General features: G+C 43.1%; 2 protein-coding genes across 3 annotated transcripts in view; one reads left to right on the forward strand and one right to left on the reverse strand.

The window, feature by feature from the left end:
• Nucleotides 1-3,540: 3,540 nt before the first annotated feature.
• ERICH6 (glutamate rich 6) overlaps nucleotides 3,541-19,667 on the forward strand; it is a 34,161-nt gene continuing 18,034 nt past the window's right edge. The window contains exons 1-9 of the mRNA XM_004278173.3: nucleotides 3,541-4,020; nucleotides 4,839-4,896; nucleotides 9,334-9,425; nucleotides 13,424-13,486; nucleotides 13,822-13,877; nucleotides 13,978-14,094; nucleotides 17,051-17,164; nucleotides 18,342-18,499; nucleotides 18,937-19,007. Of these exons, the coding sequence (XP_004278221.3) occupies nucleotides 3,714-4,020; nucleotides 4,839-4,896; nucleotides 9,334-9,425; nucleotides 13,424-13,486; nucleotides 13,822-13,877; nucleotides 13,978-14,094; nucleotides 17,051-17,164; nucleotides 18,342-18,499; nucleotides 18,937-19,007 (1,036 nt within the window). The 5' untranslated portion in view covers nucleotides 3,541-3,713. The remainder of the gene's footprint in view (nucleotides 4,021-4,838; nucleotides 4,897-9,333; nucleotides 9,426-13,423; nucleotides 13,487-13,821; nucleotides 13,878-13,977; nucleotides 14,095-17,050; nucleotides 17,165-18,341; nucleotides 18,500-18,936; nucleotides 19,008-19,667) is intronic.
• SELENOT (selenoprotein T) overlaps nucleotides 11,264-19,667 on the reverse strand; it is a 79,033-nt gene continuing 70,629 nt past the window's right edge. For both annotated transcript variants that reach the window (XR_007477540.1, XM_049710219.1), the window contains 2 exons: nucleotides 12,912-13,080; nucleotides 11,264-11,814 (listed from right to left, as the gene is read on the reverse strand). Coding sequence is in view for 1 of the 2 variants with exons in the window: in XM_049710219.1 (XP_049566176.1) it covers nucleotides 11,633-11,814; nucleotides 12,912-13,080 (351 nt within the window). In the remaining variant the exon portion in view is untranslated. The remainder of the gene's footprint in view (nucleotides 11,815-12,911; nucleotides 13,081-19,667) is intronic.

The following is a 19,667-nucleotide window of genomic DNA, read 5'->3' on the forward strand; positions in this document are numbered from 1 at the left end:
CTAACTTATTATGTATATCAACTCATTGAACCCTCGTGAGCAGCCGATAAACCAGTTTCAAAGAACATTAGTGCCCACTTCATGCGCTTGTCAGGAAGATTAAAATATTATTTTCATTTTGCAGATGTGGAGACTGAGGCCTTGAGAAGTCAGGTATCTTAGCCAGGTAGTGCAGCTGGTCAGTTTGGAGGCCAGGATTTAAACCCATGTCGTCTTGCTCCTCCAATCCATGTCCTTAATCATGTCACTGTTGTCCTTCTCAATAACACCACCTGCTAGGTGCTTGGATGGAGTGACAAAGAGTCCTCTGGGAAGACCACAGTCAAGTTCCAGGAGAGGAATCAGAGACTGCAAGGAGGAAGGTGGCTTTGAGCAGGTTGTGGCCACCATGAAAATAAACACTTGTACCCTTGCTTTCTCCCAGCCTACATCCTGATTCCCATTCTGCTGAGGACTCTGGAAACAAACAAACTTGCCTCTCCTCAAACAAGCCACTTCCTTTAAGTAGAAGTGGCCAGCTGAGTTTCATGACTTTTAGGATCCCTTCCAGCATCAAAATGTTTTTATTGCCCAGAAAAGGGTTGGGTAATTTTTCAATCCATTTATCTTAATTGTATCTTGACATCTCCACCCATACTTCCCTGCACTGGCCCCCTTTCCTACCCTGGGAGAGCTGGAATGCTTTTGAATGGGTTTCACTCTCCTCTCCAAACACCCACATTTTCCCCTTCCTTCCAAAGCAGCTCAAATGTCCTCTCATCTGTGTTGACTGCTCCAATAGCCTGCAAGAGCTCTTCTTCCAACAATATTCTGTGTGTTTTCTCTCTGACTCCCTGAAGTGCACGGCAATTTTGTGCCTCTCACCTGCCGTGTCCTGTCCCAGTGCCTGAGAGCTTGCCGGACCCTTGCCCCATGCTCAGGTACTGCTGGCAGGTAGTGAGGGCAGGACACACTTCTACTCACTCATGGCCCAGCACCCAGCAGAGAGCTGGCTCATAGTACTCAATAAATATTAGTTTGATCTGATAATCATAAAATATTGCTTAGTGATTCTCGACTCTTAACTTTTCACTTTCTGCTTCCTTGAAAGCCCTGTATTCATCTTCACATACATCTTAGGGGTAAGTATTATTATTCCCAATATACTCCCAGGGAAACTGAGGCTGGACAATGTAGGGTTATTTAACAGAGATTATACAAGGGGACTTCTAGGCCTAACCCTGGTCACTTAATATAAGGATCAATCCAGACCCTTTTCACAACATCCAGATGTCCTCAGCCACATAGAATCTCAGTTGGCATCCTTTACTCAGAGCTGAAGTCAAACAGCAGGAACAGAATCCCTCCCACCAGGAACCCTTCTCAGTCTTAACAGGCTTTTCAAAAGAAGCTGAACTGGACGGTGAAGTCATAGCTTCCAGTCTGAGTAGTAGGTAAACAGATGTCCATTGTATTATTCTGCATACTTTTTTGTGTGTATACAAATATCTTACACAAATTTTAGCAAGTATGAAACCAAGCAGGATCCTGCGGGACCCTCCCAGGTACAAAAGTTCTTCTGTGTCCCCTGTTTCTTGTTTGTAGAAGAAGGCTTTAGTCTCCTAGGAGCCTCCCCTGAGTCACAAAAGCCTGGTTCAAGAATTAATGATTGAAAGGATGTAGACATGTAGTGACAAAAATAGCAATTAGACCTAGAGAACTGGTAACAATTTAAACAGGAAATCGGGACTTCCCTGGTGGTGCAGTGCTTAAGAATCTGCCTGCCAATGCAGGGGACACAGATTCGATCCCTGGTCTGGGAAGATCCCACAAGCCATGGAGCAACTAAGCCCGTGCGCCACAACTACTGAGCCGGCGCTCTAGGGCCTGAGTGCCACAGCTACTGAGCCCGCATGCTGCAACTACTGAAGCCGCATGCCTAGAGCCTGTGCTCCTCAACAAGAGAAGCCACCACAATGAGAAGCCCGTGCACCGCAACGAAGAGTAGCCCCCGCTCGCCACAACTAGAGAAAGCCCGCGCGCAGCAACGAAGACCCAACGCAGCCAAAAATAAATAAATAAATAAACAGGAAATCAGCCAAAGAGCAGTCACAGAACCTTTAGTTCTCCCTGAAGGACATAGATAACAATACCTGAGACACATTCCTGAGTTGTTTTGCAGATACTATAACCACCAAAAGAGGGAAAAAGCTAACTGCATGATGACCAGACTGTAGTCATAATATAAGCTGCTCCGTTCTGAGCAGTACTGAACCTATGGCTAGCACCATTCCAGGGACTGGCCTCAAGAAAATGGCAACACACCGATCCTGGAGCTGAAGACTTACTGTGCTTAAAACAATCAAGATGACGCTGACCAGACCACCGCATGACCAGTTTCAAGATGATGGTCAGAGCTGACTGTGCTGCTCTGCACATAGCCCCGGCCTGCACATCCTTGGAGCTTTCCTTTAAAGGCTCTTGCACTCTGATCTGGCCATTGGGGGATGGTTTGGGGGACACCAGTTCGCCACCTCCCCAGGTTGCCAGCTTCCTGAACAAAGCCCCTTTCTTTTTCCACCTACCCTTGCTTCTTGACCATCGACTTTTGAGCAATGAGCAGCCAAACCCGAGCTGGTTTCTGGCTCCGGGGGTAACAAGTACAATGAGCTGAAAACAAAGCCCCAGAAAGACGCAGGAGATGCCTTGGTGGCCAGATGCCTCAAGCTTTTTCCACCTCCTGGATGGATGGATGAAACAAGCATCAATCAGACCCTGGACTAGAGCAAGGCACTCACCTCGGTCGCAAAAGGTAAGTGGCATCAAAAATCTTACTAATCAAGATAAACAATATTTAAGGCAGTGTTTTAAAAAACCAAGCCAGCAAACTACGACCAAGGACCAGTGCCAGCTTTTGTAAATAAAGTTTTATTGTAAGCTCCAGCAAGCACCCAAACGCCGGCATCAGCACTACCAAGAGGCCTTACGGGTGCCCATAGCTAGTAGCCACGCCCCCTCCCCAGTCCAAAAAGAAAAAGACTGGCTCCCCAATATTTTATAATAAAATTAAATGGAGTATGGTCTACAAAAATATTGAAATCATTATGTTGTACACTAGAAACTAATACAATATTGTAAGTCGACCATACCTCCATTTTTTTAATTTTAAAAAATTTTGAAAGGGCTTCCCTGGCGGCGCAGTGGTTGAGAGTCCGCCTGCCGATGCAGGGGACACGGGTTCGTGCCCCGGTCCGGGAAGATCCCACATGCCGCAGAGCGGCTGGGCCCGTGAGCCATGGCCGCTGAGCCTGCGCGTCCGGAGCCTGTGCTCCGCAACGGGAGAGGCCACAGCGGTGAGAGGCCCGCGTACCGCAAAAAAAAAAAAAAAAAATTTTCGAAAGACTGTCTCCAAAGGAGCTGAGAGAGATTGGAAAGGAAGATCAGTTCACGGCAGGCCGCTAGGGTTCTCCGAGACTCCGGAGAGCAGGTGCGAAAGGAGCTTTCAGTGGTCCTAGTTCCCCCCATGGTCGCTCCGTGCCTCTCCTCCCCTCTCCCCGCAGCGCCAGTCCTCCGGGCTGAAGGGTCCTGCGACTTTAATCTCCAGACTCGGGGGCCGCGCGGCCGGCCGTTGCCCAGGGAGACGGACGCACAGGAGGCCTTGCGCGCCCCAGGCCTAGACCCGCCGGTGTCCCCTGCGCTGGCCGCGATCCCGCTTCCCTCCCGCCGCGGCCAAAATGCACTCTAATCACAGCTTCAGAAAGCCCGAGGAGGAGGACGAGGAGGACGAGGAGGACGAGGAGGACGCGGCGGCGGCGGCGGCGGCGGACCAGGATGGGGGGTTCAGCGAGGAGTACTTATGGAAGCTTTTGGCCTTCGGAGATGGCAATGAGGAAGAATGGAAAGCCTTTCGTCCCCGCTCAGCCAGCGTAGTCAGCCCCAGCCTGAGCCCGTCGCCGACGCTCAGCCGAACGCCGAGCCTGAAGTGGAGCCAGACGCCGGTGGCCAGCGAGAGTGCACCCTCCAGCACCTCCTCCCCAAAAAGTACCGTTCCCCGGCCCGCCCAACCCGTTCCTCGAAGGCTTCCCTGTCCCTAGGGGAGAGCAGGTCCAACTCCTCTAGAGCCTCCGTCTACCCGGCAGTCTGTTTCCAAATACACACAAGACTTCACACACACCCTTATCTCAGTCCCTCAAGACACTGAAATCTTGGCTGAGCGGTTGTGATGGTCCACAGTTGAGCCTCGTCAAACTGGAAACAGGCAGTGCTGTACGGAGTGCTCATTTTATAACACTTCGTGCATTCAGTGACCGCGTCCTCTTACATTCATTCTCTCCCCGCGCCGCCCCCCTCAAACACGAGCGCGCGCACACACACACACACACACACACATATACACACACACACACACACACACACACACATATATGCGCGCGCGCCCCACTCCTGAAGAAGAAGTAGTGCTTTAAGGGCGCTCTGCTACTGAAACAGCCCAGCCAAAAATAATTCACTTTTGTGCTTAACTTCCGGGACTGAAACCACTCCAGCCACTTCCTTAAAAAGAGAGGCACAGCAGCTACTTACAGTAGATTTGTCCATCTCCCAGCATTGACATTTTGGTCAGGATCATTCTTTGCTGGGGCCGCGTGGGTTGAGGGCAGTTGGATGGACTACACATTACAGGATGTTTAGCAGCATCTCTGGCCTCCACTTCTGACCATGCCAGTTAGCCCCTACCGGGCTCTGTGACAATCAAAAATGTCTTTAGACGTTGCTAAATGTTTCCTGGGGGGCAAAACTGTCCTTTTGAGAGCCACTGATTTAAAGGGAATGGCTAAATTGTTTAATGTTTCATTCAACAGGTTTTCCTAAAATACTTCAGACATTTAAAAAAGACATGTCTGAAACGGATTTAGATAGGTAAGAAATTGTTTTCAGTGTTCTATATTATTATTTTTTGAAGCTGATGATGTTTACTTTTGGAATAAACATGTCAGGAAGTAGAGTAAAATCATCCAGGGCATTTACAACCAATTTATTCAAAAAGGTGTTTTTTAATCTACACTGCTACACTTTGGAGGAGATAGATAGGGTCCCTGCCCATCACCGGCTTATTATCTACCTGTAGAGATGACATGTCTACTTACTAATATAGCATGAAATCATAAATGTCATGTGCACAACACTAAGTGCTATGAGGCTGTAGGACATAAGTCTCTATTGGCTAAATTTAGGAGTGATCAGGGACACCTGTGGTGGAGAGTGGAAAGTACGGTTTCTTTTTCTTGTTGTTATTGCTATTAGCCTCCAAGCACTTCTAACTATAATAGGAAGACACCAGAGAAACACATTTGGAACATCTTTATCAGTCTTCCCTGAAACCTCACACCAAACATGGGTCCACAATCTCACATTATTGTTCACCTAAGTTTTGCTTTTATAAGCAAATTTCCATTTTTAAGCAGAAAGAGAATTGTTCTGCCCCACTAATATGTTTTTATTTATCCAAGTCAACATTTTAATAATATAATATATGTACATGGTTAAAACATTAAAGTAGAGAAAACTATAAAATTTAAAATTTCTGTACCCTTCTCTGCTCCCACTTCCACTCACCCGAGTTAACATATTGTTAACAGTTTGTTTCCAGTATAATTTAAATAGCATATTTTCATTCCTTGATTTATTAATCTTTGACATAGCTACTGACTTCCCACCATGAAAGCTGAGGAACGTAACACACTACTTCCCTCCTCTCCATTTTCAGTAGATTATTTTTATATTTTCTAACCTTTAGGACTTTAAAGTATTTAAACCTCTACTTCTTGATTTATCAATTTTAGTAACTATTAACTCTATTTTGAAAAATTAACACCTTAATGCACTTCTACTTCCTTCTCTCTCTCACCCTTTCCTCTCCCAATTAACAACAAATTATGTAACAGACTTTATTAAAATATATAATATATAGTCCTATAAAGTCATATTACTTTACCAAGTTTTATAGTGTTTGCATATTTTGTAATTATAATTAGCTAGCTCTTAGTGCTTTGGGTACAAGTTGATTCTAAACGTTGAAGACCAATAACCAATACTCACAATTTCCTGCTAAGAACCCAATGATGTGACTGCATTCATGCATAAGAAAATGAAATCCTATGTCTGTAAAACTTGGCTCCTAAAAGAAGAACTTCTCAACTCTCAGTTGTTTTTAGTTGTCTTCAATTTTTCTGAGTTGGGCTCAATGGCCATACTTTCTTGTTTTCCGTATTGTTTTCTTTCTTTTATTCCTTTTCTTTTTGCTGGAGAAACTCCCCAGGTAATTATTTCATATTGATCTCATGCATAGTCAAATTTCTGAGTTCTCGCCTGTCTTGAAATTTCTTCCTTTTGCCCTCATACTTTATTAATAACATAACCTGGAATAAAAGAATAGGTTTAAAACCATTTCCCCTCAGAGCTCCGAAGACATTGCTTCATTGCCTTCTAGTATCCAGTATTGCTGATCAGTCTGATTTTCAAACCCTTCTAATATTTATTTCCTCCCCTTCATTTTCTCTAGTCTTTCCTTTGGAACCGCTACTAGCTGGCTGTTGGACTTCTTGGATATCTTCAAGATTCTTGGTGTTTACATGCTATGATGTAGCCTTTGTACAGAATTTTTTATTGGGGGATTCATATAATTTCCAAGAACCGATTCTTACTCTCTGAAGAGGTGTGTGTGTGTGTGTGTGTTTAAATCTCTTTGAGGGTACCGTTATAAAATACTAAAGTTCTCATTTGTTCTTTGTATTTCTTCTTTCTTCTTTCAAGATCACTTGTTCTGTTTGTTTTTCTTGGTCCTTCTATTCCATGCTATGGATTGTCCTTCAGTGACTGGTAATCCTTGGTTATCCAATTGTATTTATCAATGAATGACTGACAGGTAGCTGAAACTAGGATAGGAGTCCTGCAGCCAAGTAGTTCTGTTTCTTGACTGGGCTGGCAGGGGAAGGTTGACTGTGAGTCCTGCGTGGGTGGGTAGGGCAGTCACAGCCAGCTTCCTGTGGGGTGTCAGCAGGGAGCAGGCAAGGTGGGTAAGCCCACTATTACTAGTTATGATAAGGACACTTTACTGGGTGGCTGGAGTTCCTCATGCATTTCTTTCATGGGACTCTCCCTTCCTCCTCTTTCACCCAAGCCTATTGGGTAGGTCCTGAGTAACTCATCCTGCACTCTGCTTCTCTTTCAGACCTAAACTTCCCCAGGCAGGCTTTTTAGAAACCAGTTCTTTGGGCTTCATCCGGAAATAAACACAACTGCTGCCAACTGCCCCATGTAAGAGGAGAGGAAGGGGTCTGACTGGCCAGCTGTCCCATGTTCACTCCTTGAACTACCCTGATGACCATCTCCAGCCCCCTCCCCTGTGCATTTGGTCGAGTCTGGGCTAGGAGCTTCTCAGGAGTTCCCTTTGGAAGAACTTTACTTATGTCTCTTATCTTGAGCTGTGGCGGTCTCTGCTCTAGTTTTCCATCAACCTGAGGCCATTTATTTTCTTTCTTTCAAGGACTTCTTCAATATTACTTGGCTACTGACGACACCGCTCTTGTTTTCCAGGGCTATTGCTTGTTTGTGGGTTTGAAGCGTTAGTTCAATAAGATCTTGGAAGGAAGGGGAGAATTGTGTGTTCAGGTGCCGTCTTGACCTGGACTTTCTATCATATGGGAACTTCTCTTTCCTAAATCAAATTCTTAATTTCTCCTCATAAATCTTCCTAAGAAGATGCTTCTTCTGTACTTCAAAGCATTCTCTGGTGAATTTGGTGAGATTGTGTTTTTAAGGAAATCTGTCCTTAAACAGAAATGCAACCAATATTGGCTCAATTTGTACTTTTAATTGCCCTATTACTATTCTGGGGCAAACTTTAGGAGGCAGATGAATCTGGAGAAACACAGGTTTTGGAACCAAATAGGTCTGGGCCCCATCTGCCTCTTCCATGTTTGATTTTGAGAAGGCCCCCCAGAGCCTCGATTTCCTTGCCTATAGAAAAGGAATACTACCTGCTGTATAGCACAAGGGACTACTCAATACTCTGTAATGGCCTATATGGGGAAAGAATCTAAAAAAAAAAAAAAAAAAAAAAAAGGGGAAATATGTATATATATAACTGATTGACTTTGTTGTACACCTGAAACTAACACAACATTGTAGATCAACTATACTCCAATAAAAATTTTTAAAAAAAAAAGGAAAGGGTATACTAATTCCTACCTTGATTGGTTTTTGTAAAGATAAATGAAGTAATGTAAGTAAAGCAACTACTATGTATCTACTACAACACAGTAAGTTCTCAGGAAATGTTAATTTTGTTCTTATCCTCCAATGTCTGCCATCTTTACACAGAATTTCAGAAACAATCTTTCATGTTGGTTCAAGGGAGGCAGAGACCTAGATGAGTTATGTATTGATTTTGTTAACTACTGTATTGGGAAAACACTGAAATGTAAAATGTTGTCTAGGGATTGCTCGTCAATGTTCCTTTACTCTTGGTCCCATAACTTTTTTCCATGGGAACTTAGACAATCAGGACTCCCCCAGACACTTGTTCAGGTGGCTTCTGCAGAGGAGTTCTCAACACACAATGTTTCAAGGAACAAAGCACCAAAAAAGGAAGGTGGAGACATAAGAGAACTGAGAAAGGTGAAAAAGTGACAATCCTAAAGTTGACTAAATTATTTAGGAAATTTTGTTTGATAATTTTAGAAGAGCCAGCAAATTATGGCAAAAAAAATTGAAATTCAAAGAGGCAAAGGAACTTGAAAAGCAATAGGTATTGTTTACTTGTTACCAGTAACAGTCATTTTAGCTAGTAAAAGTCAATAAATTCCTGCTTCCTATCATGCAGATGGTAACTAACTGATTAAACTGCTTGTGGAAAGAATACAGATTGCTTAATTACAACGCATTTAACTTCAGCCCTTTAAAAAGAGCTTGGATTATTTTAAAGCTATTTTAAAATGAACAACACGTTCTAATTTAAATTCAAGTAAATGTTTAAACACACATACCATCATCGCCACCACCACCACCACCACACAGCACAGATAGAGGGGTAGTAATTTACTCCGTGAGAGAAATACTACGGTATTGGGAGCCTCCAGGATTGAGGGAGGAGTGCTTTGCAAAGAACAGATATGATGCAAACACACTGTGCCTGACTTTACTGAAGATACAGAACGGAAGAAAATATTTCAAAGGAAAAAGAAATCAGGATCTTCTAAGAACATCTGTTATTTGATTGTTAAATGTACTAGATTTAGAAGAACTGCTAACAACTCTATAGGTATACTGAAAACTAACATTTTGTCTAAATTTCAGGGCTGTCTATCACAATCTGTATCCAAGAATTTCAACATCAGTACAAACAGAAGAAAGTTGGCTTCAAGAATTGTCAGGCATGCAGCAGCTGAGTGAGTAGTTCGGTTTTTTAGCTTTTGCTGGGAGATGGGATTGTACACTGGAAAGGGCACAGGAGAGCTAGGATTGAATCCCAGCCCCAAAACAAACTAACACCATGACAACTGGGCAAGTCACTTAACCTCATTGACTCTGTTTCTTTCTCTGTTGGCCTTAATAATCCTTCTGCAACAGGACTGTTATGAAGATCAAAATGACACTCAACATTTAAACTCCTTGGCACTGAGCCTTTAATAAATGGTAGCACCTGTGTTCACATCAAGAAATAATCTGTCACCATATTTTGAAACACATCTTTATTTTTTATTACAGAAGTAACATGCGTGCCGTTTTTAAAACATCAAACCATTAAGAAAAATATAATGTAAACATTAAGTTTTTAACTTATCCCAGTATATTCCTCAGAAGTGATCGTTATGAATAGCCTTTCCTTTCAATTTTATTGTTTTATGTTATATCACTTATTCATGAGATGTTTATTGAGCACACACCAAGCACCTGTCATAGGTCAGTTTCCTGTTCTAAGGTAACAGCAATGAATAAAGCAGACAAACCCCCTGTCTCAATGGTCTTCTATTAAAGTGTGGGAGGTGGAAGTAATAGTGAGATAAATGATACACAAAGTAAGTAAATACATAATATCTTACATAATGTAAGTGCTAAGGAGGAAAATAAAGCAGGGAGAGGGATGGGAAATGTTGGGTAGATGGATACAAGCTTACCCAGGATGCTGAGGGAAATCTTCACTGAGAAGCTGAAATATTTGAGTAAAGACCTCAAGGAGGAGAGAGAGTGATAATGATCTCTGGGGGAAGAGTGTTCCAGGCACAGGGAAGAACAAGTGCTTCCTTCTAGAACAAGGAGGCAGCCAGCTTGGCTGCAGTGGGGTAAGTAAGGAGGTGAGCCCTACGGGATAAAATGAGAGACAATGAGGACCAAATCTTACTCAATGAGAATGAAGTGGGAAGTCACTGGAGGGTCTGCACAGAGGAGTGACACAATCTAACATAAAAATTAAAAATTTGGGCTTCCCTGGTGGCACAGTGGTTGAGAATCTGCCTGCCAACGCAGGGGACACGGGTTCGAGCCCTGGTCTGGGAAGATCCCACATGCCGCGGAGCAACTAGGCCCGTGAGCCACAACTACTGAGCCTGCGCGTCTGGAGCCTGTGCTCTGCAACAAGAGAGGCGGCGATAGTGAGAGGCCTGTGCACCGCGATGAACAGTGGCCCCCGCTCGCCGCAACTAGAGTAAGCCCTCGCACAGAAATGAAGACCCAACACAGCCAAAAATAAATAAATAATTTTTTAAAAAATTAAAAATTAGACGTATAATTAATATTAATATATTAAACCTAATATTAAAACATGTTAATTATTCCCAAATTAATCTATATATTCAATGTAATTGTGATGAAGTTTTTCAATGGAGTTTGACAAGTTGATTCTTTGGTCCTGCTCTGCAGCGTTCAAAGATAAGTTGAGGCATTTTCAAATTTTTAAGAGTTTATTTGAGCAGATGTGGATTGGAAACAGGTAGCGCCAAACCAGAAGTGGTTATGTCCACAGACAAGAGCTAAGGAGAGGTTTTTATAGAGAAGTCGTGGGAGCAAAGCAAGGAAATCATTTGGCTGTTGCTCAAGGTTGCATTACAGTAGGTCACCTACATACGAACGAGTTCCATTCCGACAGCGTGTTCGTAAGTCCAATTTGTTCGAAGTCCAACGAAGTTAGCCTAGGTACCCAACTAACACAATCAGCTATATAGTACTTTACTGTAATAGGTTTATAATACTTTTCACACAAATAATACATGAAAAACAAACAAAAAAATTAAGAAAACATTTTTAATCTTACAGTACAGTACCTTGAAAAGTACAGTAGTACAGTACAACAGCTGGCATCCAGGGGCTGGCATCAAGTGAACAGGCAAGGAGAGTTACCGATTGGAGGAGGGAGAGGAGGTGGGAGGCGGTAGAGCTGAAGGATCGTCAGCAATAGGAGACGGAGGGCAAACTACAATTTCACTCATGCCTGACGCTGATGGCACAGGCTCTGGTTCCTTGCCAGATTCAGTTCTATCTACCCTCTTGAAAAAAGGATCCAGCGATGTCTGGGTAGTAGCTCTTTTTTTCTTGTCATAGATGACATGGTAGCACTGGATTGCATTCTGAACGGCTGCTGCAACCTTCGTGTACCATCCTATGCCTCAAAAGCTAACAGCGCCTCCTCAAATAAAGAAAATCCCCTTGCCATTTCCTGCATCGTCAATCTCTTCGGTTCTTCAGTTACTTCTTCCTCTTGTCTCTCTTCGTCCTTTCTCTGGGCCTCCAATTCCATCAGGTCTTCATCAGTCAGCTCCTCGTGTTGCACAGCCAACAGTACTGTACAGTAAAGTACACAAAAGCACAACCACTTGTAGAGGATGCATTCACGTGACAATGTACGCCAGACACATGAACTAATTTATGTGATTGGACGTGGGAACGCACGTTCATATCTTTGAAAGTTCGCAATTTGAAGGTTCGTGTGTAGAGGACTTAACTGTATTTGGGAAAGCCCGGTTGGCTGTTTGCTATGAGCTGTTCTTAACCTTGAGGCATTAACCTTGAGGAACTGACTCTGGCTTAGGTTTCACTTTGCTTACAATTGGCTACCAAGGCATTAGAGCCCCCTCATCTAATGGCTTCCTTGTTTGATTAGTTTAACAGCAGGAACCTAATGTACCTTTTCAATTTTTTCATATCTTTTTTTGTAGGTTTTTTTCATAGAGAACTGATATGCACCTCTTATTAGTTTATTCCTAGGTGTTTTACAGTTGTCTTTTATTGATGTAATAATTGGAATCTTTTTTTCCTATTATATTTTCTAATTGGTTATTGTCAATGTATAGGAAAACTATTGATTTCAATGCATTAATCTTGTATCTGATTCCCTTGCTGAACTTTCTTATTCTAATATTTTATCAGTTAAAAGTCCACTAGACAATTACATTTCCTGTGAATAACAGCAGTTTTATCTCTTCTTTAATTTTTTTTACTTAGCAGTGTATCAGGGACATCTTTCCATGTCAGGAAATATTGATCTAATTCCTTGCAATGACTATGTAGTATTGCCTTATATACCTACAGTTACTGTGACTTATGAATACATCTGATTGTTAGATGTTGCAGGGTTGTTTGGTTTGGTTTGGTTTTGTGTTTTGACCTCTTCCCTATGACAAATAATGCCTTAATGAAAGTCTTGTTCATTCGTTTGTTTAATACCTGTGCTGGTATTCCTGTTGGGCAAAATGCCCAAAACATATTTTTAAATTGTTCAGGTACTCAACATATGAAGTATGTCATTTTCTGAAGCCCATCTCTTTCTCCAGCACCAGCCCTGGCTATACAGGGAAAATGGGTCTGCCCTCTCCCTATACCTCTGTTTCATTGTAGGTTGTTCTGATCGGTTTTTCATCATCCCAGTCCTGTCTGCTTACCTTTCCAGATATTTACTCCAAGCGGCTCGTGTGCTGATAGATGGCTGTCTTCCCCATTTCCAGTATTGCCCTGGAATCTGCAGAGGGAATTATTCTGGTGGTTTAGTTCACTGTCTTGAACTGGGAACCGCCCTCTCACCCCACGCCAGCACTCTTCTCCCTGAAAAATCTTTTGCAGAGTAACAGTCATAAATTAGACAGAATAGTAATTTTAAAAGGCAGAACACAAAAGGGTCTGCAAACCATGATTATAATCAAATAAAATATGCATTCGTGTAACATTCTAAGACTAAAAAGAAGCAAGGAAGCATTTTTTAATGTGATTCATTAGGGGTGAGCCTTCTCTGTTTTTTACTTACTGTTGACAAAATGTTATTTGGGAAAAGGCAAAAAAAAAATTAAAAATAAAACACAAAAAGGGCACTTATTTTTCCAAGAGGCATATTTTCTTTTCTATTAGACTTCTTTCATCCTCTGTCAGGATTGATGACAAATGTACACTCTTTTTACAGAGAAGGAAGTGCCCTCTGTAGAGAAGGAAGATGAATCTGAAAATCTAGCTTCTAAATTAAGAGGTAACTGGATGTTTGGCGTCATCCCCTCTGCTGGCAAAGGCAAACTGCCCTTAGGAAACCAGCCTTAACTTGGACGGTGTCCAACCCCTTTAGAAAAGAGCTCCCCTAGGAGTATATGCAAGAAGGTAGTGAAGGTAGGGCTTCAGGGCATTTAGACAGCACGTGTGTGTGTGTGTGTGTGTGTGTGTGTGTGTGTGTGTGTGTGTGTGTGTGTGTGTGTGTGTGTGTGAGTGAGTGAGTGTGTGTCATGGGCTAGGATCTTCAAACTAGAGAAAATGGAATACACTGCACAAAGTTTTCAAACATTCCTTCTAAATCTGTCTTTTTGTCTTCAGCAAAATGGGTAATTAACCCAGAAGAGCCAAAACTAAATATTTTATGTGAGCTGGAGGTAAGAAATGTTTATCAGTCCAACTAGTACACTGAACTCATGGTAAAAATCACTTATTCAATCTTCAATTTTTTTCTTTCTCCCTCTTTTTAAAATTTAGTTTAAGGAAGACTTCATAACACTTTTTGAGCCCTCTCTGAGAACACTACCCAGCATCGGACCACCATCTATTTTCACATTCAAACAAGAGAGTTCCAATTTAGGCATTAAGTTCAAGGTAATTTTCATCTATATTTCTTTTTGCTTTTACTGTAATAAATGGTATAAAAAGCCCCATGATGATCTGCACAAAAGACAGTGAACATACTTTTACAAAAAAAAAGGCAAGGAGCTCATTTACTTGGAATAGCACTTAGGGTGGCTCTATTCGTTTCCTAGGGCTGCTGGAACAAAATACCAGAAACTAGGTGGCTTACAGCGACAGAAAAGTATTGTTTCACAGTTCTGAAGGCTGGAAGTCCAAAATCAAGGTGTCAGCAAGTCTAACCTGGAGGGGAGAGTCCCTCCTTGCCTCTTCTGAGCTTCTGGTGGTGGCTGTCAATCCTTGGCATTCCTTGGCTTTCGGCTGCATCACTCCAATCTCTGCCTTGGTTGTCCCAGCACACTCTGTGTGTCTCTGTCCAAATGTCCCTCTTCTCCAAGGACACCAGTCATATTGGATTAGCGCCCACGCTAATGACCTCATCTTAACTTGATTATATCTGCAGAGACCCCATTTCTAAGTCAGGCCACATTCACAGGTACCAGGGGTTAGAAATTCAACAGAGCCTTTGGGGGAGCACGACTCAACCTATAACAGTGGTCATAAAGCCAGGCAGCACAGGTGAACGTGAGCTGTATTTGATCACATTAAATGACCAATTAATGTCTGCATTCAATGGGCAAGGGAGAGGTCACCTTAGTAATTCCAACAGGACACAAACCACCCTGCCTTGCCACAGAGGTAAGGGACTGACCGGTGGTATGATTATTTCCAAACTTGCACGGCATGGTCATGTGGAGAGAGCTGCACACTCCCCAGACTGGAACCTCCTTGATTACTTCTTTTGGGGTACACTAAAGGTACAGGCTTATTCACAGAAATCAGAGATACCAATCATGTGAGGCAGGACGGCACAGATGCGTGTGCAGGAGTTGACGGGAATGCCGTGTGGATGCACCAGTGTGGTTGGTGTTCACTGTCATTTTGTGCAGCACGTTGAACTATGCGATCTAATGCATGGTAATCATTAAATACATCACGTAACGTAATATGAGTCAACATTCACTGTTTATATTTGCCCAGGTTTCTAAATTGTATGGTCACCTTATAGACGCTTCAGGCTGAAATTCTTTCTTCAAACATAGCACCTTCCTTTTTCTGAAGCACAAAGGCCTGTATCCAGGAAGTTTCTTGAGCTCTCTTCCCCTGACACCCAGAGATGCGCCTGAACATGAGGAAGGCCTTGGGGACTTCCTTCCACAGAGCTGTCCCTACACCGGCCCCTGGACAGGGCTGGCTCTCCCTGCATCCCTGGGCCAACCTTTCAGGTCTTCTGAGATGGGCCTGGACACTGGTCTAGTTCAGGGGCAGCAGCAGCTGGTTGGCCAGCTCTCCTCTTCAGCCACACCCTCTTGAGGTGGAAATTCCAACCCCACTCATGTCTTTTGAAGCATCTTTACTTACTTCGCCCCCAGGTGAAGGAGTGAAGGGGTGAAGGGGCCATGGGCAGAGGAGTTCACTACCGAGATGCTGGCAGCACAGTCTGTAGCTGGCCTGGCGTTGCCAAGCTCTTCCTGCCCATTCCATCATTTGGTAGCTGTCCTGGATTCGTCACCACCATCTCTCTCTTACAAGGCTTTCCTCCCTGAGTGTTCTGCTTTCAGCGATGTGCAGTGCTTATTATCGGGTACTTTCCATGGCCTAATTATACTGGACTGTACTCTAGGGTCCCTGGCTGCACCGGCCATCTCAGTCACCCTTTGGCCCCATGGCGGTCATTTTGCCAGGCTCGGAGAATGGTTTCCATGGCAACTGCAGGTGCCCTGGTGGTTTCATGACATGCAAGTCATGATCTGGGTCTTTTCCTGGAGGCCTGTGCCGAGGCTTGGCTGCTCACCTGCCAGGAGCCTCTGTAGTCACAGCCATGACCTCAGATCACTAAGAGGGCCATAGTGCATCCAACCCTCACTGAGTCACCTGTGCCCGTAACTCCCAGCCTCCTCTTGTGTTCCCTAGCCTCCCCTCCCCTCCTGGATTACCTTCACAGCACAGACAGGAGAATGTGGTGCCCCAACTGGGGCTTCCCTTGAGAAAGGACTCTAATTTATTTTAGAAAGTTGACCATTGTAAACAGTGGCCCACATAGTAATGTCAAGACTTTTTCTTAGCTGACACTTCTTTTTTAATTTTTATTTATTTATTTATCTTTGCGGTACGCGGGCCTCTCACTGCCGTGGCCTCTCCCGTTGCGGAGCACAGGCTCCGGACGCGCAGGCCCAGCGGCCATGGCTCACGGGCCCAGCCTCTCCGCGGCATGTGGGATCTTCCCGGACCGGGGCACGAACCCGTGTCCCCTGCATCGGCAGGCGGACTCTCAACCACTGCGCCACCAGGGAAGCCCTTAGCCGACACGTCTTGAAAGAGTTTATGGTATTTGAACACCTTAGACCATTTACACAAAATCAAATATGTGTTATCCTTTGTGTCCCGCATCTAGTCACACACTGTACCTCCCCCTGCTCGACAAGGGACACTGATGTCAACAGTAAAATCATTTCACAACTTTCTTCTTACACTGAGGAGGCATCCCAAGGACCCACAGAGCTCCCGATGGGCTCAGCTGCACCCCAACGAACTGCACCAGACAGAGGCCTCCAAAACACCACTTCAGCCTCCCCAGCCCTTAAGAGCCCTTGAATAGAAATGATGTCTCATTTCTGGAATACACAGATCCTGCTGGCTTCGTGCCTTCTGATATAGGATCTCAGACCCCTGAAAGTTCCCTACGAACCACTGCTGGGAGCCCTCATGTTGTCTGACAGGAGTTCTCAAGCAGGTTTGTACATCCCTCATCAACCTGTTGTCTGACTGGACATTTGCTGGCCCTGTCCAGGGCTCTGGCTCCGCCTGCTCTGAGAGGCTCTGGGCCTCCTTGTGGGCATGTCTTCATTTTTTTTTCTCCTCTCTGAAGAGAGAAGAGGAGGAGGTATCGCCCACGTGTGAGTTCTGTGGGAGCGATCTAAGACCATTTCTCTCCAATGTGGATCTTTCCTGTGACTACAATAGCTCTGAACTAGTAGAACAGGTAAGTTCTAAAGCAGGTTCACGGAGGAAATAGTGTTACTTTTAGACACTGATTTAAGCATAAGTAGTATTTTCTTCTGCATCTTTCCAATGCATTGCCTTTCTTTTTCTTTTCTTTTTTTTTTTTTTTTTTGGTTGCACTGCGTGGCTTGTGGGATCGTAGTTCCCTCACCAGGGATCGAACCTGGGACCCTGGCAGTGAAAGCCCAGGATCCTAACCACTGCACTGCCAGAGGATTCCCTGCATTGCCATTCTTAAGAGAGTTACATGTTAGCCGTCAGGGCAACGCAAATCATAACCACAATGGGATACAATTTCACACCCACTAGGATGGCTATAACCCAAAAGACAGATAATAACAAGGATGTAGAGACACTGGAACCCTCATACACTGCTGAAGGGGAATATAAAACGATGCAGCCGCTTTGGAAACCAGTCGGGCAATCCCTCAAAAAGTTAAACATACAGATGCCATATAACCCAACAAACAATTCCATTCCTAAGTATATACCCAAGAAAATTAACACCATATGTCCACCCAGAAACGTGTATACAAGTGTTCACAGCAGCATGATTCATAACAGCCAAAACGTGAAAATGACCCAGACATTTAGCAACAGATGAAAGGGTAAATAAATGTGGGGTATCCATACAATGAAATATTATGCAGCCATAAAAAGGAATGAAGTACTTATGCGTGCTATGACATAAATGGAAATACCTGCTATGTGAAAGCAGCGAGCCACGAAGTACCACATGTTGTGCGCAAATCCGTAAGGACGGCAGATAGATTAGTGGCTGCCAGGGGCTGAGACGAGAGGAGAATAAGGAGTAACTGTTAACGGGTACAGGTTTCCGTTTCTAAAATTCATTGTTGTGATGGTTGCAAAATTCTGTGACTATATTGGATTGGCCAAAAAGTTCGTTCGGGTTTTTCCTACAATGTTATGGAAAAACCTGAGCGAATGTTTTGGCCAACCCAACACTAAAAACCATTGACTTGTACACTTTAAATGGGTGAACTGTATGATATGTGAATTATATCTCAATAAAACTGTTACCAAAAAAATGTTATGATAGATTGTTATCCAAAACCCCATTAACATTTTGGGGTTTTTTTTCCCTCCTGTAATTATCATCGAGGACTGATGAGATGAAAATGAACTCTGTTTTTCAGACCTCCTGTTGTAGTTATTTCCAAAACCTGATTGACTACATCTATGAGGGAAAACAAAAAATCCAAAGCTCTAAAGCTGAATTAATCTGTATTGACCCTCATGCCGCCCACGGCAGTGAAGTCGACAGACTCAAAGCAAAGGAAAAAGCTTTGCGGAGGTAACAGTGAGCCTTTGATATTGAAACTCAGATAGGCCCACTTAGTTAGTTTTTTGTAAAATGAACCTCATTTTCTCAAAATAGATAATTTTGAAGATGCATTCCCAGTGAAGAAACAAAAATTGGCCAAAGCAAACCTATTGCAATTCCTGGTGGACACTGTAAGAGTCAGAAGATTTCAGAAACTCAGTGAACTCACTGACTTAGAGTAGAAATTTGCCAATCCCAAATTCTCAGGGCAATTCGGAATTCCTATATTGGAGAAATCTGTCCACTAAATATAGTAGAAACACACGCACACTGATTAAATGACTTGATTCACAAGTAGTAACAGATAAAAATAACAAGGAATAGCGTTTAAACAGTAAAAATTTATAGTATACTGTTTTAAACTTCCAACATATTTCAGACTTATGCATCATCTTTTGATTTTGTAGAAAACTGGAGCGACGAATGGCCCAACACTATGCAATGTTTACAAAAGAACAGACTACTTTCTCTGAAGAAGGTAAGTTCCTTAACACTGATGTTATAGATCAGAAAGCTCACATGTTTGACCAAGAGCAAAAATTGACATATTCTAAAAATAACATTTAAATTTTTCATTTTGGTCAATACATCAGTCAAAATGGCTCAGAAAATCCCGCTTTTCCGTCATCTGGCTTTTGAAGCTTTTAGTCTTCAGCTCACTGTTGTTATTGATTGAAATAAATTAGCAACATCTATAGAGCACTTTACAGATAGCTAGAAAGAGCTTTTGAGTTCATTGTCTCTCATTTTATCAAACATACATTCCATTTTGTTTCAAGCTAGGATATGGAAAATCTGTCAAAAACAAATCAGATTCCTTTCTTATAGGCAGGCCCCATCGGTCAGCTGGCCAGTATAGCTGTAGTACTGGTACGACTGAAGGGGCACTGATTTTAGAATCAGAAGTTCTGGATTTATGTCCTTGCTTTTCTCCTCATAGGCTGCCCAATTGGGGATAAATTATTTAATATTTCTGAGCATCAGGCTCCTCCTCTGTGACTCAGAGCCATTGAAAAGATACTTAGAGAAGATTTTTTTTTTCAACGAAACCCCTAGTATAAAATTCCTTGGTATTCAACTGTTTTCTAGTAAACCTAAGGCCAGAAAATTCCACGTAATGAAAATCATCATTATTTTT

This window comes from Orcinus orca, chromosome 5 (assembly GCF_937001465.1).
Source record: "Orcinus orca chromosome 5, mOrcOrc1.1, whole genome shotgun sequence".
In the NCBI taxonomy this organism is placed as follows: domain Eukaryota; kingdom Metazoa; phylum Chordata; class Mammalia; order Artiodactyla; family Delphinidae; genus Orcinus; species Orcinus orca.